The 25,899-nt window shown below is 48.6% G+C and overlaps 1 protein-coding gene across 1 annotated transcript in view; it reads right to left on the bottom strand.

Moving 5' to 3' along the window:
• Positions 1-1,031: 1,031 nt before the first annotated feature.
• The window catches only part of gpatch1 (G patch domain containing 1), a 69,254-nt gene continuing 44,386 nt past the window's right edge, over positions 1,032-25,899 (bottom strand). The window contains exons 12-14 of the mRNA XM_063067332.1: positions 22,344-22,549; positions 20,955-21,073; positions 1,032-1,481 (exon numbers count right to left, since the gene is read on the bottom strand). Coding sequence (XP_062923402.1) covers positions 1,451-1,481; positions 20,955-21,073; positions 22,344-22,549 — 356 coding nt within the window. The 3' untranslated portion in view covers positions 1,032-1,450. The remainder of the gene's footprint in view (positions 1,482-20,954; positions 21,074-22,343; positions 22,550-25,899) is intronic.

Below are 25,899 nucleotides of genomic sequence, written 5' to 3'. Positions count from 1 at the left end.
GGAAAAAAAACTCCTTCGACCCACACCCAGTGTGAGAAAACACACCCTAAACCACACCCCACGGGAAGAAACACTCCTTCGACCCACACCCAGTGGGAAAAAAAACTCCCCCACCACAACCTGTGATAAAAACACTACCCACCACGCACCCCAGGGGAAAAACACTCCCCCACCCACAACCTATGATAAAAACACTACCCACTCCATGCATCTTGGGAAAAACACTCTCTCACCCACAACCTGTGATAAAAACACTCCCCCACCCACACCTCATGGGGAAAAACATCCCGACCCCACATACCATGAGAGAAAAACTCCAGCATCTGTAGGAAAAAACACCCCACCCCATACCCTGGGAATAAACACACTCTCACACCACATTCCGTGAAGAAAAGAACACTCCCTCATCCCATGGGAAAAAACACTTCCTCACCCCACATCCCGTGGGAAAAAACACTCACCCAACCGACTCCAGGTGGGAAAAACACTTGCCCACCCCACATCCCTCGAGGAAATAAACTCCCCCACCCCACATTCCATAGGGAAATAAAGTCCCCCACCCCACATTCCATAGGGAAATAAACTCCCCACCCCACATTCCGTGGGGAAATAAATTTCCCCCTCACACCATACCCAAGGTAAGAAAACATTCCCTTGACCAACACACCATGGGAAAAATACTCTGCTATACCCCACACCCCATAAGGAAAAAACAGTCCCCCACCTGCACCCTGTGGGAAAAACACTCCCCCCACCCCAAACCCCCGGGAATACATTATGTTTATATATTTTATTTAACGAACATTCAAGCCCAATGAAGCTGCACCGGCCAATGACATACATGGCAGAAATTGAACTCCGAACTCTGGCACTGTAAAACGTTATGCTGGTCACTGTGATACCCTGCTGTATGTTCTTTGGCCACCTGGGTATAAATAGATGTCAGGCACTCATGGGCTGGAGGGGCCTGTTACCGTGCTGTATCTCTGAATAAAACAATTTAAATAAAACGATGCCATTACTGGCCTCGGTTACTTGGTAAACGATAGTTTTATTCAGTCTCCAGTCAGGAACTATACAAACGCTGATACACTATACAAGAGATTCACAATCTGAGTGAGATGAAGCTGGGTGCAGTATCGATGCTGCTTCTCTCCCCAACCAGGTGAATCCTGCCAGCATCATCTGCTGTTACCCGAGGCCAACCTTAAAGTGATGGAGAACAGGTTACTGGCTGCACCACAGAGGAAAGGTACTGCTGGGTGGGGGTCAGACACAGCAACAGCACCATGGGAAGGAGGGAGTAATCAGTCTGTGCAAGGCAGGAAATGTTGGTCAGCAAAGTGGACAGCTGCCTCTGTCCCCTGCAGCTGGTCACTACGCAGACTGCCCAGAGGTCAGGAGAGTGGAGGGGTCCGGTCATTGATGGCCGAAGTCATCACACCCCATTTCAATGATGCATCAGTGGAACCTTCTTCAACCTGTGGGGAAGAAAAACAGGTGTCGGTGTCCGAACAGAAAGCAACTTCACACCAGGAGTGGGGACATCACGTCCGTCACAGAACAGGCCCTTTGGCCCAGCTAGTCCATGCCACACCAATAATCTGCCTCGTCTCATCCACATGCTCCCGATCCACAGCCCTTCATATCCCCCCTGCCATCTACCTACCCAAACTTGGCTTAAACATTGAAATCAAAATCCAAATCACATCCACCACCTCTGCTGGAAGCTCATTCCAGACTTTCACCACCCTCTGGGAGAAGAAGCTCCCCCTCACGTTCTCCTTAAATATTTCACCTTTCAGCCTTCACTCATGACTCCTAGTTGTAGTCTCACCCAACCTCTGTGGAAAAAGCCTGCTTGCATTTACCCTACCCTATAATTTTGTACACCTCTATCAAATCTCTCCTTATTCTCCTACATTCCAGGGAATGAAGTCCGAACCTGTTCAATGTTTCCTTGTAACTTCGATCCTCCAGTCCCAGCACCATCGCTGTAAATTTTCTCTGTACTCTTTCAATCTTATTTACATCTTTCCTGGAGGCTGATGACCAAACGATACTCCACATTAGGCCTCATCAACGCATTGTACAACTGCAACATGACATCCCAGCTCCTGTACTCATTACATTGATTTATGAAGGCCAATGTTCCAAAAGCTTTCTTTATCTGTGACATTACTTCAATTAATTATGGATGTACATTCACAAATCCCACCGTCAGTGCCTACTGCTCACTGTGTAATACCTACCCTGTTTGGTCCTACCAAAGTGCAACACCTCACGCTTCTCTGCATTAAATTCCATCTGCCATTCTTCAGCCCATTTTCCCAGTTGGTCCAGGCCCCATTGCTAATAGTCTTCCTCGCTGTCTGCCTACACACCCAGTCGGTGTCAACTGCAAACGCTGATCCAGTTAACCATATCGTTGATATAGATGACAAACAACAATGGACCCAGCACTGATTCCTGCAGCACTCCACTAGTCACAGGCCTGCAGAGGAGCATTAGACTCTCTGGCTTCTCTGACAATCCAATGTCTAATCCAATTTACTATCTCATCTTGAATGCCGAGAGACTGATCCTTCTTGAGCAACCTCCCATGTGGGATCTTGTCAACGGCCTAGCCGCACCCACTGCCTCAGCTTCATCCACTTTCCTGGTAACAGTAAGACATTCTCTCCTGTTGGCACCCAATAACAGTCCTGCTGTTCACAATCAGGCAGCTCGGTCTTGTTGCTCAGGGGCTGTGGTTGGTCTTGCTCTGCATCTTGTCCAGGTGTACAGACAGTCACCACAAGGAGGACGTAGTGTGTAACTACAGGCGGGCTGGGGGTTACAGTAGAGAAGGCCATTCCAGAGGCTGAAACGGGCAGCAACCTTCCCCACCTCCTACAACTGAATGACAGCTGTGTATCCCCGCATGTATTTGGGGTACATGGCTCTGTACAATCGTAAGACATTGAGTCTGCTCCATTTTAAGACCTTTAGACAGGGTCATAATAGGAAATGTTTAGAGGGGTATCGGCCCATCATGTCATACTGAACTAAATGCAAAAACGAATTCATTCTGCCTTCACAGTGTCCATACCCCTTCAGTCTCTGCATATTTGTGCTCTGCTTATGGGCCAAATGCAGGCAAATGGCATCAGTTCTGTTATGCAAATGGGTCAGCATTGATACATTGGGCTGAAGGGCCTGTTTCTATGATGTATGACTCTTGGACTTGCAATGTCAGGCATCATTGAATACAGTACTCCAGATCCAGAGCTCTGTGTGTCACTGGATTACATGGATCCATAACTCGGCACATCACTGGATTACACGGACCCATAACTCTGTAGATCACTGGATCACACTGATCAATAGCTCTGTATGTCACTGGATTACACGGGTCCATAACTCTGCACATCACTGGATTATACTGATCCATAACTCTATGTCATTAGATTACACTGATCCATAGTTTTGCATGTCGCTAGATTATGCTAGTGCATAGTTCAAGTAGGTGACGGGATCACACTGATCCGTAACTCTGTACATCACTAGATTACACGGATCCATGGCTCTGTAGATCACTGGATTACACTGATCCAGAACTCCGTATGTCAGATTACACGGATCTATAACTGCAGGTCACTGGATTACATGGACCCACAGCTCCATAGATCACTGGATTACACTGATCCATAACTCCATATGTCAGCAGATTACACAGATCTATAACTGCAGGTCACTGGATTACACAGACCCACAGTTCTGCAGGTCACTGGATTACACAGACCCACAGTTCTGCAGGTCACTGGATTACACGGACCCACAGCTCCGTAGATCACTGGATTACACAGACCCACAGTTCTGCAGGTCACTGGATTACACGGACCCACAGCTCCGTAGATCACTGGATTACACTGATCCATAACTCCATATGTCAGCAGATTACACAGATCTATAACTGCAGGTCACTGGATTACATGGACCCACAGCTCTGCAGGTCACTGGATTACACCGACACATAGCTCTGCATAGTGCTGCCTCCTGCCTATCAGCTATTCCTCTGTCCAGCATCTTTCCTGTAACGCCATAAGATTTTATCTTGTTAAGCAGTCCCTTGTGTGGCACCTTATCCAATGCCTTTTGAAAATGCAAGTAAATGATATCCACTGCCTCTCCTGTGTCCACCCTGCTTCTTACTTCCCCGAAGAACTCTAACAGATTTGTCATGCAAGATGTCCCTTCACAGTGCTTTTTCCCAGGGTTGAAATGGCTAACATGAGGAGGCATAGTTTGAAGGTGCTTGGAAGTAGGTACAGGAGGGATGTCAGAGGTAAGTTTTTCACACAAAGTGGTGGACACGTGGAATGCACTAACAGTGACGGTGGTGGAGACAGATAGAACGGGGTCTTTTAAGAGGCTCCTATACAGATACATGGAGCCTAGTAAAATAGAGGGCTATGTGGTAGGGAAATTCTAGGCAGTCTCTAGAGTAGGTTACATCGTCGGCACAATATTGTGGGCTGAAGGGCCTGTAATGTGCTGTAGATGTCTATGTTTTATGTTCTATGTTCTAGAAACCATGCTGACTTTTAACTTATTTTATCAAACAAAAGAAAATCTGCAGATGCTGGAAATCCTGCTGCAGGGCCTTGACCCAAAATGTTGACTGTAATCTTTTCCATTGATGCTCCCTGGCCTGCTGAATACTTTCAGTAATTTGTGTGTGTTGCTTGACTTATTTTATCATACGTCCCCAAGTACCCCGAAGCCTCATCCTTAATAATAGACCCCAACACTTTCCCAACCACTGAGGTCTGGCTAACCGGCCTATAATTTCCTTCCTTTTGCCTTCCTCCTTTCTTAATGAGTGGAGTGACATTTGCAGTTTTCCAGTCCTCTGGAACCATGCCAGAATCAAGTGATTCTTGAAATATCATAACTAAGTATCCGCTATCTCTTCAGGAACCTCTTTCAGAACTCTGGGATATAGATCATCTACTCCAGGTGACGTATCCACCTTAAGACCTCTGAGTCTGCCTCGCACTTTTTCCTTTGTAATAGCAATGGCACTCACTCCTGCTCTCCAACACTCACGGACCTCTGGCACACTGCTAGTGCCTTTCACAGTGAAGACTGATGCAAAGTATCCATTAAATTCATTTGCCATTTCTTTGTCCCTATTACTATCTCACCAGCATCATTTCCAGTGGTCCAATATCAACTCTCACCTCCCTTTTACTCCTTATATAACTGAAAAAAGTTTTAGTACCCTGCTTTATATTATTGGCTGGTTTGCCTGCATATTTCATCTTTTCCCTTCTTATAGCCTTTTAGTTGCCTTTTGTCGGATTTTAAAAGTTTCCCAATCATCCAATTTCCTACTCACTCTTGCTACCTTACATACCCTTTCCTTGGCTTTTACGCAGTCCTTAATTTCCCTTGTCAGCCACGACTACGTACCCCTGCCATTTGAGAACAACTTCTTCTGTGGGACATATCTATCCTGCGCCTTATGAACTATTCCCAGAAACTTCAGCCATCTCTGCTCTGCTGTCATCCCTGCTAGTATCCTCTTCCACTCCACCTAGGCAAGCTCCCCTCTCATGCCTTTTTAATTCCCCTTATTCCATTGCGACACTGATACATGTGATTTATGCTTCTTCCTCTCAAATTTCAGAATGAATTCAATCATATTATGATCACTGTCTCTTTAGGGTTCCTTTACCTTAAGCTCCCTTATAAGATCTGGATTATTACACAACACCTATTCTAAGATATCCTTTCCCAGAGTAGACTCAAGCACTAGCTGCTCTAAAAAGTCATCTCACAGGCATTTAACAAACTCCCTCTCATGATTGAAGTCAACCTGGTTTTCCAAATTCCCTTGCATATTGAAGTCCTCCTTTACAATAGTGACATTACCCTTATTACGTGCCTTTTCCAGCTCCCTTTGCAATCTCAACCCCACATCTTGGCTACTATTTGGAGGCCTATATATGACACAGATAGCACTGACCCGCAGCTCTGTACACCACTGGATCACACTGACCCGCAGCTCTGTACATCACTGGATCACACTGACCCGCAGTTCTGTACATCACTGGATCACACTGATCCGCGTCTCTGTACATCACTGGATCACACTGACCCGCAGTTCTGTACATCACTGGATCACACTGATCCGCGGCTTCTGCACTTCACTGGATCACACTGACCCGTAGTTCTGTACTTCACTGGATCACACTGATCTGCATCTCTGTACATCACTGGATCACACTGATCCGCGGCTCTGCACATCACTGGATCACACTGATCCGCGGCTCTGTACATCACTGGATCACACTGATCCGCAGTTCTGTACTTCACTGGATCACACTGATCTGCATCTCTGTACATCACTGGATCACACTGATCCGCGGCTCTGCACATCACTGGATCACACTGATCCGCGTCTCTGTACTTCACTGGATCACACTGATCCGCAGTTCTGTACTTCACTGGATCACACTGATCTGCGTCTCTGTACATCACTGGATCACACTGATCCGCGTCTCTGTACTTCACTGGATCACACTGACCCGCAGTTCTGTACTTCACTGGATCACACTGACCCGCGGCTCTGTACTTCACTGGATCACACTGACCCGCGGCTCTGTACATCACTGGATCACACTGATCCGCGGCTCTGCACTTCACTGGATCACACTGATCCGCGGCTCTGCACTTCACTGGATCACACTGACCCGCAGTTCTGTACTTCACTGGATCACACTGATCTGCGTCTCTGTACATCACTGGATCACACTGACCCGCAGTTCTGTACTTCACTGGATCACACTGATCCGCGGCTCTGCACTTCACTGGATCACACTGATCCGCGGCTTCTGCACTTCACTGGATCACACTGACCCGCAGTTCTGTACTTCACAGGATCACACTGATCCGCAGCTCTGTACATCACTGGATCACACTGATCCGCGGCTCTGTACATCACTGGATCACACTGATCCGTGGCTCTGTACATCACTGGATCACACTGATCCGCGGCTCTGTACACCACTGGATCACACTGACCCGCAGCTCTGTACATCACTGGATCACACTGACCCGCGGCTCTGCACTTCACTGGATCACACTGATCCGCAGCTCTGTACATCACTGGATCACACTGATCCGCGGCTCTGTACATCACTGGATCACACTGACCCGCAGTTCTGTACTTCACTGGATCACACTGATCTGCGTCTCTGTACATCACTGGATCACACTGGCCCGCGGCTCTGTACATCACTGGATCACACTGATCCGCAGTTCTGTACTTCACTGGATCACACTGATCCGCAGTTCTGTACAACACTGGATCACACTGATCCGCAGCTCTGTACATCACTGGATCACACTGACCCGCAGCTCTGTACATCACTGGATCACACTGACCCGCGGCTCTGTACATCACTGGATCACACTGACCCGCGGCTCTGTACATCACTGGATCACACTGACCCGCAGTTCTGTACATCACTGGATCACACTGATCCGCGTATCTGTACATCACTGGATCACACCGACCCGCGGCTCTGTACATCACTGGATCACACTGACCCGCAGCTCTGTACTTCACTGGATCACACTGACCCGCAGTTCTGTACTTCACTGGATCACACTGACCCGCGGCTCTGTACATCACTGGATCACACTGACCCGCGGTTCTGTACTTCACTGGATCCGCGGCTCTGTACTTCACTGGATCACACTGATTCGCAGCTCTGTACATCACTGGATCACACTGATCCGCAGTTCTGTACTTCACTGGATCACACTGATCCGCAGTTCTGTACAACACTGGATCACACTGATCCGCAGCTCTGTACATCACTGGATCACACTGACCCGCAGCTCTGTACATCACTGGATCACACTGACCCGCGGCTCTGTACATCACTGGATCACACTGACCCGCGGTTCTGTACATCACTGGACCACACTGACCCGCGGCTCTGTACATCACTGGAGCACACTGACCCGCGGCTCTGTACATCACTGGATCACACTGACCCGCAGTTCTGTACGTCACTGGATCACACTGACCCGCGGCTCTGTACATCACTGGATCCGTGGCTCTGTACTTCACTGGATCACACTGATCCGCGTATCTGTACATCACTGGATCACACCGACCCGCGGCTCTGTACATCACTGGATCACACTGACCCGCGGCTCTGCACATCACTGGATCACACTGACCCGCGGCTCTGTACATCACTGGAGCACACTGACCCGCGGCTCTGTACATCACTGGATCACACTGACCCGCAGTTCTGTACATCACAGGATCACACTGATCTGCGTCTCTGTACTTCACTGGATCCGCGGCTCTGTACATCACTGGATCACACTGACCCGCAGTTCTGTACTTCACTGGATCCGCGGCTCTGTACATCACTGGATCACACTGATCCGCGGCTCTGTACATCACTGGATCACACTGATCCGCGGCTCTGTACATCACTGGATCACACTGATCCGCGGTTCTGTACTTCACTGGACCCGCGGCTCTGTACATCACCGGATCACACTGACCCGCGGCTCTGTACATCACCGGATCACACTGACCCGCGGTTCTGTACTTCACTGGATCCGCGGCTCTGTACTTCACTGGATCACACTGATTCGCAGCTCTGTACATCACTGGATCACACTGATCCGCGGCTCTGTACATTACTTGATCACACTGACCCGCGGCTCTGTACATCACTGGATCACACTGACCCGCGGCTCTGTACATCACTGGATCACACTGACCCGCGGCTCTGTACATCACTGGATCACACTGACCCGCGGCTCTGTACATCACTGGATCACACTGACCCGCGGCTCTGTACATCACTGGATCACATCGACCCGCAGTTCTGTACTTCACTGGATCACACTGATCCGCAGCTCTGTACATCACTGGATCACACTGACCCGCGGCTCTGTACATCACTGGATCACACTGACCCGCGGCTCTGTACATCACTGGAGCACACTGACCCGCGGCTCTGTACATCACTGGATCACACTGACCCGCGGCTCTGCACATCACTGGATCACACTGACCCGCGGCTCTGTACTTCACTGGATCACACTGATCCGCGTATCTGTACATCACTGGATCACACTGACCCGCGGCTCTGTACATCACTGGATCACACTGACCCGCGGCTCTGCACATCACTGGATCACACTGATCCGCGGCTCTGTACACCACTGGATCACACTGATCTGCGTCTCTGTACTTCACTGGATCCGCGGCTCTGTACATCACTGGATCACACTGACCCGCGGTTCTGTACTTCACTGGATCCGCGGCTCTGTACATCACTGGATCACACTGATCCGCGGCTCTGTACATCACTGGATCACACTGATCCGCGGCTCTGTACATCACTGGATCACATTGATCCGCGGTTCTGTACTTCACTGGATCCGCGGCTCTGTACATCACTGGATCACACTGATTCGCAGCTCTGTACATCACTGGATCACACTGACCCGCGGCTCTGTACATCACTGGATCACATCGACCCGCAGTTCTGTACTTCACTGGATCACACTGATCCGCAGCTCTGTACATCACTGGATCACACTGGCCCGCGGCTCTGTACATCACTGGATCCGCGGCTCTGTACTTCACTGGATCACACTGATCCGCAGCTCTGTACACCACTGGATCACACTGATCTGCGTCTCTGTACTTCACTGGATCCGCGGCTCTGTACATCACTGGATCACACTGACCCGCAGTTCTGTACTTCACTGGATCCGCGGCTCTGTACTTCACTGGATCACACTGATTCGCAGCTCTGTACATCACTGGATCACACTGATCCGCGGCTCTGTACATTACTTGATCACACTGACCCGCGGCTCTGTACATCACTGGATCACACTGACCCGCGGCTCTGTACATCACTGGATCACACTGACCCGCGGCTCTGTACATCACCGGATCACACTGACCCGCGGCTCTGTACATCACTGGATCACACTGGCCCGCGGCTCTGTACATCACTGGATCCGCGGCTCTGTACTTCACTGGATCACACTGATCCGCAGCTCTGTACACCACTGGATCACACTGATCTGCGTCTCTGTACTTCACTGGATCCGCGGCTCTGTACATCACTGGATCACACTGACCCGCAGTTCTGTACTTCACTGGATCCGCGGCTCTGTACATCACTGGATCACACTGATCCGCGGCTCTGTACATCACTGGATCACACTGATCCGCGGCTCTGTACATCACTGGATCACACTGATCCGCGGTTCTGTACTTCACTGGACCCGCGGCTCTGTACATCACCGGATCACACTGACCCGCGGCTCTGTACATCACCGGATCACACTGACCCGCGGTTCTGTACTTCACTGGATCCGCGGCTCTGTACTTCACTGGATCACACTGCTTCGCAGCTCTGTACATCACTGGATCACACTGATCCGCGGCTCTGTACATTACTTGATCACACTGACCCGCGGCTCTGTACATCACTGGATCACACTGACCCGCGGCTCTGTACATCACTGGATCACACTGACCCGCGGCTCTGTACATCACTGGATCACACTGACCCGCGGCTCTGTACATCACTGGATCACACTGACCCGCGGCTCTGTACATCACTGGATCACATCGACCCGCAGTTCTGTACTTCACTGGATCACACTGATCCGCAGCTCTGTACATCACTGGATCACACTGACCCGCGGCTCTGTACATCACTGGATCACACTGACCCGCGGCTCTGTACATCACTGGAGCACACTGACCCGCGGCTCTGTACATCACTGGATCACACTGACCCGCAGTTCTGTACGTCACTGGATCACACTGACCCGCGGCTCTGTACATCACTGGAGCACACTGACCCGCGGCTCTGTACATCACTGGATCACACTGACCCGCAGTTCTGTACGTCACTGGATCACACTGACCCGCGGCTCTGTACATCACTGGATCACACTGACCCGCGGCTCTGCACATCACTGGATCACACTGACCCGCGGCTCTGTACTTCACTGGATCACACTGATCCGCGTATCTGTACATCACTGGATCACACTGACCCGCGGCTCTGTACATCACTGGATCACACTGACCCGCGGCTCTGCACATCACTGGATCACACTGATCCGCGGCTCTGTACACCACTGGATCACACTGATCTGCGTCTCTGTACTTCACTGGATCCGCGGCTCTGTACATCACTGGATCACACTGACCCGCGGTTCTGTACTTCACTGGATCCGCGGCTCTGTACATCACTGGATCACACTGATCCGCGGCTCTGTACATCACTGGATCACACTGATCCGCGGCTCTGTACATCACTGGATCACATTGATCCGCGGTTCTGTACTTCACTGGACCCGCGGCTCTGTACATCACCGGATCACACTGACCCGCGGCTCTGTACATCACCGGATCACACTGACCCGCGGTTCTGTACTTCACTGGATCCGCGGCTCTGTACTTCACTGGATCACACTGATTCGCAGCTCTGTACATCACTGGATCACACTGATCCGCGGCTCTGTACATTACTTGATCACACTGACCCGCAGCTCTGTACATCACTGGATCACACTGACCCGCGGCTCTGTACATCACTGGATCACACTGACCCGCGGCTCTGTACATCACTGGATCACACTGACCCGCGGCTCTGTACATCACTGGATCACACTGACCCGCGGTTCTGTACTTCACTGGATCCGCGGCTCTGTACTTCACTGGATCACACTGATTCGCAGCTCTGTACATCACTGGATCACACTGACCCGCGGCTCTGTACATCACTGGATCACATCGACCCGCAGTTCTGTACTTCACTGGATCACACTGATCCGCAGCTCTGTACATCACTGGATCACACTGACCCGCGGCTCTGTACATCACTGGATCACACTGACCCGCGGCTCTGTACATCACTGGATCACACTGACCCGCGGCTCTGTACATCACTGGATCACACTGACCCGCGGTTCTGTACTTCACTGGATCCGCGGCTCTGTACTTCACTGGATCACACTGATTCGCAGCTCTGTACATCACTGGATCACACTGACCCGCGGCTCTGTACATCACTGGATCACACTGACCAGCGGCTCTGTACATCACTGGATCACACTGACCTGCGGCTCTGTACATCACTGGATCCGCGTATCTGTACATCACCGGATCACACTGAACCGCGGCTCTGTACATCACTGGACCCGCGGCTCTGTACATCACCGGATCACACTGACCCGCGGCTCTGTACATCACCGGATCACACTGACCCGCGGCTCTGTACATCACCGGATCATACTGACCCGCGGCCCTGTACATCACTGGATCACACTGACCCGCGGCCCTGTACATCACTGGATCACACTGACCCGCGGCCCTGTACATCACTGGATCACACTGACCCGCGGCCCTGTACATCACTGGATCACACTGACCCGCGGCTCTGTACATCACTGGATCACACTGATCCGCAGCTCTGTACATCACTGGATCACACTGACCCGCGGCTCTGTACATCACTGGATCACACTGACCCGCGGCTCTGTACATCACTGGATCACACTGACCCGCGGCTCTGTACATCACTGGATCACACTGACCCGCGGTTCTGTACTTCACTGGATCCGCGGCTCTGTACTTCACTGGATCACACTGATTCGCAGCTCTGTACATCACTGGATCACACTGACCCGCGGCTCTGTACATCACTGGATCACACTGACCAGCGGCTCTGTACATCACTGGATCACACTGACCCGCGGCTCTGTACATCACTGGATCCGCGTATCTGTACATCACCGGATCACACTGACCCGCGGCTCTGTACATCACTGGACCCGCGGCTCTGTACATCACCGGATCACACTGACCCGCGGCTCTGTACATCACCGGATCACACTGACCCGCGGCTCTGTACATCACCGGATCATACTGACCCGCGGCCCTGTACATCACTGGATCACACTGACCCGCGGCCCTGTACATCACTGGATCACACTGACCCGCGGCCCTGTACATCACTGGATCACACTGACCCGCGGCCCTGTACATCACTGGATCACACTGACCCGCGGCTCTGTACATCACTGGATCACACTGATCCGCGGCTCTGTACATCACCGGATCACACTGACCCGCGGCTCTGTACATGACTGGATCACACTGACCCGCGGCTCTGTACATCACTGGATCACACTGACCCGCGGCTCTGTACATCAGTGGATCACACTGACCCGCGGCTCTGTACTTCACCGGATCACACTGACCCGCGGCTCTGTACATCACCGGATCACACTGACCCGCGGCTCTGTACTTCACTGGATCACACTGATCCGCGGCTCTGTACAACACTGAATCACACTGACCCGCGGCTCTGTACATCACTGGATCACACTGACCCGCGGCGCTGTACATCACTGGATCACACTGACCCGCGGCGCTGTACATCACTGGATCACACTGACCCGCGGCTCTGTACATCACTGGATCACACTGACCCGCGGCTCTGTACATCACTGGATCACACTGACCCGCGGTTCTGTACTTCACTGGATCCGCGACTCTGTACTTTACTGGATCACACTGATTCGCAGCTCTGTACATCACTGGATCACACTGATCCGCAGCTCTGTACATCACTGGATCACACTGACCCGCAGCTCTGTACATCACTGGATCACATCGACCCGCGGCTCTGTACATCACTGGATCACACTGACCCGCGGCTCTGTACATCACTGGATCACACTGACCCGCGGCTCTGTACATCACTGGATCACACTGATCCGCGTATCTGTACATCACTGGATCACACCGACCCGCGGCTCTGTACATCACTGGATCACACTGACCCGCAGCTCTGTACTTCACTGGATCACACTGACCCGCAGTTATGTACTTCACTGGATCACACTGACCCGCGGCTCTGTACATCACTGGATCACACTGACCCGCAGCTCTGTACATCACTGGATCCGCGGCTCTGTACATCACTGGATCACACTGATTCACGTATCTGTACATCACTGGATCACACTGATCCGCAGCTCTGTACATCACTGGATCACACTGACCCGCGGCTCTGTACATCACTGGATCACACTGACCCGCGGCTCTGTACATCACAGGATCACACTGATCCGCGGCTCTGTACATCACTGGATCACACTGATCCGCGGCTCTGTACATCACTGGATCACACTGACCCGCGGCTCTGTACATCACTGGATCACACTGATCCGCAGCTCTGTACATCACTGGATCACACTGACCCGCGGTTCTGTACTTCACTGGATCACACTGACCCGCGGCTCTGTACACCACTGGATCACACTGACCCGCAGTTCTGTACATCACTGGATCACACTGATCCGCAGCTCTGTACATCACTGGATCACACTGACCCGCAGCTCTGTACATCACTGGATCACACTGATCCGCAGCTCTGTACATCACTGGATCACACTGACCCGCAGCTCTGTACATCACTGGATCCGCGGCTCTGTACATCACTGGATCACACTGATTCGCGTATCTGTACATCACTGGATCACACTGATCCGCAGCTCTGTACATCACTGGATCACACTGACCCGCGGCTCTGTACATCACTGGATCACACTGATCCGCGGCTCTGTACATCACTGGATCACACTGACCCGCAGTTCTGTACTTCACTGGATCACACTGATCCGCGGCTCTGTACACCACTGGATCACACTGACCCGCAGTTCTGTACATCACTGGATCACACTGATCCGCAGCTCTGTACATCACTGGATCACACTGATCCGCGGCTCTGTACATCACTGGATAACACTGACCCGCGGCTCTGTACATCACTGGATCACACTGACCCGCGGCTCTGTACATCACTGGATCACACTGACCCGCGGCTCTGTACATCACTGGATCCGCGGCTCTGTACTTCACTGGATCACACTGACCCGCGTCTCTGTACATCACTGGATCACACTGACCCGCAGTTCTGTACTTCACTGGATCACACTGATCCGCAGCTCTGTACATCACTGGATCACACTGACCCGCGGCTCTGTACATCACTGGATCACATCGACCCGCGGCTCTGTACATCACTGGATCACACTGACCCGCAGTTCTGTACATCACTGGATCACACTGATCCGCAGCTCGGTACTTCACCGGATCACACTGATCCGCGTATCTGTACATCACTGGATCACACTGACCCGCGGCTCTGTACATCACTGGATCACATCGACCCGCGGCTCTGTACATCACTGGATCACACTGATCCGCAGCTCTGTACACCACTGGATCACACTGATCCGCAGCTCGGTACTTCACCGGATCACACTGATCCGCAGCTCGGTACTTCACCGGATCATACTGATCCGCAGCTCTGTACATCACTGGATCACACTGATCCGCAGCTCGGTACTTCACCGGATCATACTGATCCGCAGCTCTGCACTTCACTGGATCACACTGATCTGCAGCTCTGTACATCACTGGATCACACTGATCCGCAGCTCCGTATGTCACTGGATCACACTGATCATTAGCCTTGCATGTCACTGGATTCCAATGATCCATTGTTCTACATTAGACCATAAGACAAAGGAGCAGAATTAGGCTAGTCAGCCCATCGAGTCTGGTCCCTGATCCCACTCAACCTCATTCACCTGCTTTCTTGCCATAACCTTTGATGCCCTGACCAATCAGGAAATTATCAATTTTTAAAAACGCAAACACGAGGAATTCTGCAGATGCTGGAAATTCAAGCAACACACATCAAAGTTGCTGGTGAACGCAGCAGGCCAGGCAGCATCTATAGGAAGAGGTGCAGTCGACGTTTCAGGCCGAGACCCTTCGTCAGACCCAGGATCTGACGAAGGGTCTTAGCCTGAAACATTGACTGTACCTCTTCCTATTGATGCTGCCTGGCCTGCTGCATTCACCAGTAACTTTGATGTGTGTAACTATCAATTTTTGCTTTAAATATACCCACGGACTTGGCCTCCACCGCAGTCTGCGGCAGAGCAATCCAGATTCACTATTCTCTGGCTAAAAAAAATTCCTCCTTACCTCTGTTCTAAAGGGTTGCCCCTTAATTTTGAGTCTGTGCCCTCTCGTTTTGGATACCCTCACCACAGGAAACATCCTCTCCACATCCACCCTGTCTAGTTCTTTCAACATTCAGTAGGTTTCAATGACATCTCCCTGCATTCTTCTAAATTCCATTGAGTACAGGCCCAAAGCTACCAAATGATCCTCACATGTTAACCCCTTCATTGCCGGAATCCTCATGACCCTCCTCTGGACTCTCCAATAAAACATCCTTTCTAAGATATGGGGCCCTAAACTGTTGATAATACTCTAAGTGCAGCCTGACTAGTGTCTTATAAAGCCTCAGCATTATCTCCTTGTTTTTATATTCTCTTTATATTGCTTTTATATTGTGTTGGGCACATGGCCAAGTGGTTAAGGCATTCGTCTAGTTACCTCAAGGTCACTAGTTCGAGCCTCAGCTATGGCAGCGTGTTTGTGTCCTTGAGCAAGGCACTTAATCACACATTGCTCTGGTCTGTGCGAGGAGTGGCGCCCCACACAGACTTCCAATCTGCGCCTTGTAAGGCATGAAAATGCCCAGCACAGGCCTCTCATGGTCTGAGTCGACGTTCCCCCCTTTATATTCTCTTCCCCTTAAAATAAATGCCAACAGCACATTTGCCTTCTTTACCAGGCTCAACTTGTAAATTACCCTTCTGGGAGTCTTGCACGAGGAGTCCTAAGTCCCTCTGCGCCTCTGATGTTTCGAATTTCTTCCCGTTTAGATAACAGTCTACACTGTTGTTACTTTTGCCAAACTGCATTATCATACTTTTGCCAACACTGTATTCCATCCGCCAATTTTTTGCCCAGTCTTCCAATTTGTCTAAGTCCTGCTGCAATCTCATTGTTTCCTCTGCTCTACCTACCCCTCCACCTAACTTCTTATCATCCGCAAACTTTGCCACAGATCTTTCGATTCCATTAGTTAAATCACTGACAAACAATATGAAAAGCAGCGGTCCCAATACTGACCCCTGAGGAACACCACCAGTCAACCAGAAAAGGCTCCTTTTATCCCCACTCTCTGCCTCTTGCTTGTCAGTCATTCCGCTATCCATGCCAGTATCTTTCCTACAGTGCCATAATATTTTATCTTGTTAAGCAGCCTCATGTGTGGCACCTTATCAAACGCCTTCTGAAAATCCAAATAAATGACATCCACTGCCTCTCCATTGTCCACCCTGCTTGTACTTCCTCGAAGAACTCTAACAGTTCTGTAAGGCAAGATTTCCCTTTACAGAAACCAAGCTGACTTTGACTTATTTTATCATTAGTCTCCAAGTACCCCGAAACCTCATCCTTAATAATGGACTCCAACACTTTCCCAGTCACTGAGGTTAGGCTAACTGGCTTTAATTTCCTTTCTTTTGCCTTCCTCCCTTCTAAATGAGTGGAGTGACATTTGCAGTTTTCACATCTTCCAGAACTATGCCAAAATCAAGTGATTCTTGAAAGATCATAACCAAGTATAGAAACATAGAAAACCTACAGCACAATACAGACCCTTCGGCCCACAATGCTGTGCCGAGTATGTCCTTACTTTAGTGGAAGGTGGAAGGAAGCCGGAACACCCAAAGGAAACTCATGTGATCATGGGGCAAACATACAAACTCAGTGGCAGGAATTGAATCTTGATCTTACAGCTGGCGCTATAAACCATTATGCTAACCTTTACGCTACATTCCCCCATCCCCACAGAAAATATATAAGAAGTCTTTAAATGGCCTTCTATAGTCCCTATGCAAGATTTCTGTGAAGGTTTCATGCTACATGAAGTAAATAAGAGACTTGCACCTAGTTTTTATATAGAAATCTGATGATCTGGTCTCCTTAGGGTTTTGATGGTGACAGATTGGAAGATTTTCCACACAACCCTGTAATTCAATGTACTTAAGCTGCTACATTGGAGTTGGTCACATGTACTGAAGGACAGTGAAGAGCTTGTCTTACATACTGTTCATTACACAGTGTAAGGAGGTAGCATAACAAATGTTTTATTGAACCAGATGAGCTTAAAGGGAGTACTAGAAACGGTACTCTAGGAATTTAAAGAAAGTGTGGGAAATGGTGCCCTGGAGCAAGGAAACAGGGGGAAAAGATTATCTTTATTTGTACACTGTACATCGAAACATATAGTGAAATGTGTTGCTTGTGACAATGAGCAACACAGTCCAATGATATGCTAGAGGCTGCCCACAAGTGTCCCCAAGCTTTGAGTGCCAACATAGTATGCTTGTAATTTAGTAATCCTAACTCATAAGGAGTGCTGGATTTGGCACTGTTGAGTTTAAAGGGAGGAGAAAACCTGATAAGTCAGATTCCCAACTAGATTTCCAATTAGATACTGAATTATTGTTGTTCTACTCCGCATAGAACTAACAGCACAAAAACAGATGATTTGACATACATAGCTAGGGTGCTTACGTCTTTTGCACAATGTTGTAGTAATTTTTTGTATTGCACTGTACTTCTGCTGCAAAAAAAAAGAGTTCATAAGATATGCGACTGATGATAAACTTGGTTCTATATGGGTCTCTATTGTGGACTGAGAGTGGGAAGGTGGTGAGGGGAATTATAGTTGGGAAAAGGGGACAGGAGAGGGGAAGGAGCAGGAAGCACTAGAGAGACATTCTGTAACGATCAATAAACCAATTGTTTGGAAACAAATGACCCTGCTTGGTGTCTGAGGGCTGAGTGTGTCTGCACCCACTTCACCCCCTGCCCTGGCACCCCTTCTCTCTCACCTGTCTCACACCCCTACTACGGTGCCCTACCCTCGCTACTTGCAATATCCTTTGCTCTTGCCAGATTTACAAACTCTCTCTCCCCTCCATGTTGACAAATACAGCACTGTGCAATCCATTTCTCCATTATGTACATATAAAATATTATTCCTCCTTAAATGCATCTCGCAGTTTCAATTTCTCCGTGTGGCAACAGGTTATGCATTCAAGCTATTTCTCAGAAAAGCAGATTCTTCTTTAATTGTTGCTAGATTTATCAGTAACAATCTTATATTTCTGAAGCCAAGTGTTGAACTCTAACACTGCTGGAAATAAACGTAAGCACCCAATTCACAGTTTATTGTCACTGTGCACAAGCACGTGTATTCTCAGGTGCAATGAAAAGCCTTTCTGCAGTAGCATCAAAGGCATATAGGATCATATAAGCATCATTCACTAAAGAAACATAAACGATTAATTATAAATCAATGCAAATACAAAGCATTCACAAAATAGCATAATTTGGAGAAGAGATAACATAATTCAAAGAGAAAAAAGTCTATTTTAGTGACAAATAATCAGAATTGTTGCAGTTATTAAACTTCTGAGCTTAGCGTTGAGCCAGTTGATTCAAGAACTCAATGGCTGAAGGGAAGTAGCTGTTTTTGAACCTGCTGGTTTGGGACTTCAGGCTTCTGTACCTCCTGCTTGACGGTAGTGTGAGAAGATGGCATAGCTGGGATGGTTTGGATCTTTGAGAACTTTATTGAGGATCATATGATCAGAATCAAAGAGAAAAAAAATATTAGGAGATATTTCTACTGGCCTTTGAGTTGAGATTCTGGAGTTTTTTCTTAAATTTATAGATGTCATATAATGTTCTCATCTGTGTATTTCAATTATTTTGAGTTGATAATCAAGAACAAATGGATTTAAAGTAGATTTAATTTGGAAATGTGTTTTTTATAATTAGTGGATCAAGAGAAGTTTATAACAATAAAAATTTAGAGAATTGCAGCAACTATGCACAATTATTCAGATCTATAGGCCAAACAGCTTTCTTCTGTGCCAAAATTGTCTAGATTTCTATGAATACCAGATGTCCATTTTCACGTGAAAGCTTATCTCTGCTATCTCTTCAGGAACCTCTTTCAGGACTCTGGGATGTAGTTCATCTGGTCCAGGTGAAGACCTCTGAGTTTGCCTTGCACTTTTTCCTTTGTAATGGACCTCTGGCACACTGCTAGTGTCTTCCACAGTGAAGACTGATGCAAAGTACCCATTAAGTTCATCTGCCAATTCTTTGTCCTCATTACTACCTCACCAGCATCATTTTCCAGTGGTCCAATATCAACTCTCACCTCCCTTCTACTTCTTATAAAACTGAAAAAAGTTTTAGAATCCTGCTTTATAATGTAGGTTAGTTTGCTCTCGTGTTTCATCTTTTCTCTTTATTTGGCTTTGTTACTAGCCTTTCGTTGGATCTTAAAAACTTCCCAATGATTCAACTTCCCACTCACTTTTGCTACATTATATACCCTTCCCTTGGCTTTTATGCAGACCTTAACTTTCCTTGTCTGCTACAATTGCCTACTTCTTCTTCTGTGGGACATATCTAACTAGCACCTTGTGAACTATTCTGAGAAGCTTCAGCCATCCCTGCTCTGCCAGTATCACCTGGGCAAGCTCCTCTCTCATGTCTCTGTAATTCCTTTTGCGATACCGATACATGTGACTTATGCTTCTCCCTTTCAAACTGCAGCATGAATTCAATCATATTATGATCACTGTCTCCTCAGGGTTTCTTTACCCTAAACTCCCTAATAAAATCTGGATTATTACACAACACCCAACCTTTCTCCAAGTAGGCTCAAGCACAAGCTGCTCCAGGAAGCCATCTTGTAGGCATTCAACAGATCCCTCTCTTGCGATTTGACATCACCCTGACTATTCCAATCCCCTTGCATACTGAAGTCCCCCATGACAATTGTGACATTACCCTGTTACATGCCCTTTCCAGCTTCCTTTGCAATCTCAGCGCCATGTCGCTGGATTACTGATTTACACTTGCAGGTGCTCACCTCTGCAACAGATCCACAATAGGAGGGGACCGTGATTCTCCTCCAGTCCCTTCACTGCTGCTGCTTGGACTCCGACCTCGGGCTCTCCGCCGCTCTTTTTTTTTCTTGTGCTTCTTTTTCTACAGAGAGCAACACAGAACAAACATTCCTACCAGGCTTTTCACCAGCTGTGCACCAACAACACCCCCCCACAGCGTGACCCTCCCTCAGTACTGTCCCTTGATTTTTTTTGCAAAACTACAGAAACACGTACACACAAAAATACACAAGATGCAAACATTAAGTATTTATAAGACAGTGAACAAATTCAAATTAAATATGACTATTACTGTCAATGAAACAGTCAATTCCCCGGGGTGCCCATCATTCCTGTAAATCTCTCACTATATTTATTTTGTCCACATGCTCACATGGGCATAAAGGTACCACAGAAGAGGGGCAGGCATTTGGCCTTGGCAGAGCCCTCGACTGTGCATCACCTGCACCCATGAACGGCCATCTTGGCCAGGCCCAGGAGCAAGCCCACCAGTAGATTCACCGACCGATCCGTGCCCCCCTCCACAATGGTGCCTATATATCAGGAACGCAGGGCTGAAGTACAACCAAAACCTGAGGAGCAGCCCCTTAAGATATTCAAGTAAGTGTGGCAACCTCTCACATTCTACACAAGCAGGTCCAACCTGACATGGTCCATAGAACTCTACAAAACCTGGCCCAGTCTGACCTGATCCAACCCAACTCTACAAAACCTGGCCCAGTCTGACCTGATCCAACCCAACTCTACAAAACCTGGCCCAATCTGACCTGATCCAACCCAACTCTACAAAACCTGGCCCAATCTGACCTGATCCACGCCAACTCTACACAGTCTGGTCCAACATGACCTGATCCAACCCAACTCTACACAGTCTGGTCCAACATGACCTGATCCAACCCAACTCTACACAGTCTGGTCCAACATGACCTGGTCCACGCTAACTCTACACAGTCTGGTCCAACATGACCTGATCCAACCCAACTCTACACAGTCTGGTCCAACATGACCTGATCCAACCCAACTCTACACAGTCTGGTCCAACATGACCTGATCCAACCCAACTCTACACAGTCTGGTCCAACATGACCTGATCCAACCCAACTCTACACAGTCTGGTCCAACATGACCTGATCTAACCCAACTCTACACAGCCCAGCTCAAGCTGACTGGTCCAACCCAACTCTACACAATCTGGTCCAACATAACTTGATCTAACCCAATTCTACACAGCCTAGCCCAACCTGACCTGGTCCAACCCAACACTATACAGCCTAGCTCAAGCTGACTGGTCCAACCCAACTCTACACGGCCTGGCACAACCCAACTCTATAACAACCCAGCCCAGCACTGACCTTATTCTGCTTCTTCGCTTTCCGCCGATCTTTATGCTTCTTTCGCTCTCTCTCCTCAGAGTGTGAGGGGCTGCTTCTGTATGTCTGTCGCTCTCTGTCCGCCGAGCATGGGGGGCTGCCGTTGTGTGTCCGTTGCTCCCTTTCGCCCAAGTACGAGGTGCTGCCACTGTGTGCTTCTGCTCTTATAGATCCAGGCACCGGGGTTCCTGAGATACAATGACCAAGAGCTAGTTACAGATCACCAGCAGCAACTCTACAAACCACTGACCTACAAGCAGAAATGGGGAGCCTGGTTCCAGCTCAGGATAACACAGCCATTTGGGCCACCACACACACATCTGTGCTAACCCATTTTCTAGCCTTTGATCCATAACCTTCTCATATTCATTTAAACATCTCTTCAATGACTCTGGTTTCACCAATTTCTCATGCAGAACATTTTATGTACTCACCGGTGTCTGAATGAAAGGGGCTCCTGCAGATCCCCTCCGAGACACTTCCCCCTCCCTAAATCAGGGATTCCCAACCCTTTTTTATGCCATGGAGACTTGGCATTAACTGAAGGGTCTGTGGACTCCAGGTTGGGAAACCCGCCCTAAATCTACATTGTCCAGTTTTGTCTGCCTTCAATGGTGGGGGCGCTTTCCTGCAATCTAGCCTTTCTATAGTCCTCATACTTTTCTCTCACAAAAAGAAACATCTTCCAAACATCCACCCTGTGAGGATCCTTCAGTCAGGTTCCCCTTCCTAAAGCCCAATGGACACAAGCCTTGCCTTGTCCAACTCTCCTCATAAGACTACCTTCCCATTCTGGGTAAATCTTCTCGAAACTCTCGCTCTCCATCAAATGAGGAGACCAACAGAATACTCAGATGTGGTCTCATAGAGCAACACTACATGGAAACAGGTCCTTCGGCCCACTTAGCATCCTCCCTGCTAGTTTGAGTTTAACCCATCACGTTCCAAGCCCCTCCCCTCCAAGTACTTGTCCAAATGCCTCAGTGTTGCAGTTGTGACCAACTCGACTACTTTGCCTGCCAGCTCATTCAAGTGCTCATTACTCTGTGTAAAGAAGCCTCTTTTAAATCTCTCCCCTTTTGTATCTGCAGCCTCTGGTTTAGAACTCCCAACCCTGGGGAAAAGACTATGACCATCCATTCTTCATGATTTTATGAACTTCAGTGTGGTCACCCCTCATTTTCCTGCACTGCAACAAATAAAGATCCAGCATGACCAGTCTCTCCCCATTACTCAGGCCCTTTAGGCCAGGCAGCACCCTTGTAAATCTCTTCTGCTGCCTCAGTAGCTTGACAATGTCTTTCCTTAATGAGCAGGGCTACCAAAGCAGAGTGACACCGTACTCAAAATGCAGTCTCGCCAGTTTTTATATAATCGCGGCATAATGTCCTTCTCCGAAACTCAAAGTCCGGAATGAAGGCCAGCATATTAAATGCATTCTTTACCACTGTTGCATTAGGGTGTAGAATTGTTGATTCTTGTAGTTTAACTTTCCTGTGATTGCTTATATTTTTATGTAATCACATGTAATTGTTCACTAAATTTTCCAGTAATTGTGTATAGCTGATCCTATATTTTCCAGAAGCTTCTCAGTTTTTCTGTAGTGGATGTCATGTCATTTGAATCTGGCTATTTTATAGGTGAATTGTTCTCAATGGAATGTTGTTATTTCTAGCCCGAGTTTGAGATGACACAACTATTTGTTGTTTTTATCTGTTTGTTCTTTGTTCTTGTAATGCTTAATAAAATGCTTTATCGACCAATCCACCCTCTATATTTTTCTAAGCTCCATGTACCTATCCAGGAGTCTCTTAAAAGATCCTATCGTATCCCCCTCCACCACCGTCGCCGGCAGTGCATTCCACACACCCACCACTTTCTGTGAAAAACTTACCCTTGACATCCCCCTCTGTACTGACTTTCAAGCACCTTAAAACTATGCCCCCTTGCGTTAGCCTTTTCAGCCCTGGGAAAAAGCCTCTGACTATCCAAACGATCAATGCCTCTCATCATATACACCTCTACCAGGTCACCTCTCATCCTCCTTCGCTCCAAGGAGAAAAGGCAAGTTTACTCAACCTATTTACATAAGACATGCTCTCCAATCCAGGCAACATCCTTGTAAACAACAGGAATTCTGCAGATGCTGGAAATTCAAGCAACATACATCAAAGTTGCTGGTGAACGCAGCAGGCCAGGCAGCATCTATAGGAAGAGGCGCAGTCGACGTTTCAGGCCGAGACCCTTCGTCAGGACATCCTTGTAAGTCTCTTCTGCACTGTCTCTATGGTATCCACATCCTTCTTGTAGTGAGGTGACCAGAACTGAGCACAGTACTCCAAGTGGGGTCTAATTAAGGTCTTATATAGCTGTAACATTATCTCACGGCTCTTGACCTCAATCCCATGGTTGATGAAGGCCAACAACCATAAGCCTTTTTAACAACAATTTTATTCTTGAACTTCAAATCAATATCACCAAATCGAACACCACCTCTTCATCACAAGCTCACTACAGAACTGAAGCAAACATTTCACTTTTGTATTTGGTTTCCCTACCAATGAACAACAACATTGTTAACTTTACGAATTAACTACTTCACATATATAGTGCAGACTACACACAATGACAGGCGGATCCCTCAGATCTTAGGGTGCTGCCGCCGCTAACCATCAGATAATGTGCTGTTTGCTTTACTGAATGTCACATTTTCCCATATTATATCCCATTTGCCTGAGCTCGCTGTGAGAACGTACCTTCTGTTTGCTCTCCAGTTCCTTGGCCAACCTCCTGCAATCTATATCACAATGTCTTACACCACAGGCATCAGGTGCTTTGGCCCACAATGTCCCTGCTGACCATTTACCATCACTTGGTCCGTAACCTTCTACGCCTTGGCTCATGCAGATATTTGTAAGCACCGAGTGTCTCTGTCTCCACCATCCCCCTCAGATAGTGTGCTCCAGATTCTCACAAACCTGTACAGCTCTTACTCTGTACCTTCATCAGATACTCTCAGGCTTTAGATGTCAATGTTATTGGGAAAAATTGTAAGGGGTAATAACATCTCATTCTTACTCACAATCAATATAGGCACATTTCAAAGAGGTGTGCTTAGCCCACTGCTCTACACTCATGTCTGTGTGGCCAGGGGCCTCACAAATGCCATCTACAAATTCTACTTCTTTACTTCATTAGGAGCTTGAGGAGATTTGGTATGTCACCAAAGACTCCAGCAAATTTCTACATATATGCCATGGAGGACATGCATAGGATCGAAAGAGGCTTCAGAGGGTTGTAGACACAGCCAGCACTGTCATAAGCACAACCCTTCCCACCACTGAGGACCTCATGGTGGTCCAGTAGTGTAGTGGTTAGCACAGCGCTTTACAGTACAGGGGACCTGGGTTGAATTCTCACCACTGTCTGTAAGGAGTTTGTACGTTCTCCCCATGACCACGTGGGTTTCCTCCGGATGCTCTGGTTTCCTCCCACAGTCCAAAACCATACCGGCTGGTAGGTTAAATGGTCATTGTAA

Source organism: Mobula hypostoma, chromosome 14, assembly GCF_963921235.1.
Source record: "Mobula hypostoma chromosome 14, sMobHyp1.1, whole genome shotgun sequence".
NCBI classification, from domain to species: domain Eukaryota; kingdom Metazoa; phylum Chordata; class Chondrichthyes; order Myliobatiformes; family Myliobatidae; genus Mobula; species Mobula hypostoma.
The sequence above is the reverse complement of the archived record's forward strand: the minus strand, read 5'-3'. Positions and strand labels throughout refer to the sequence as shown.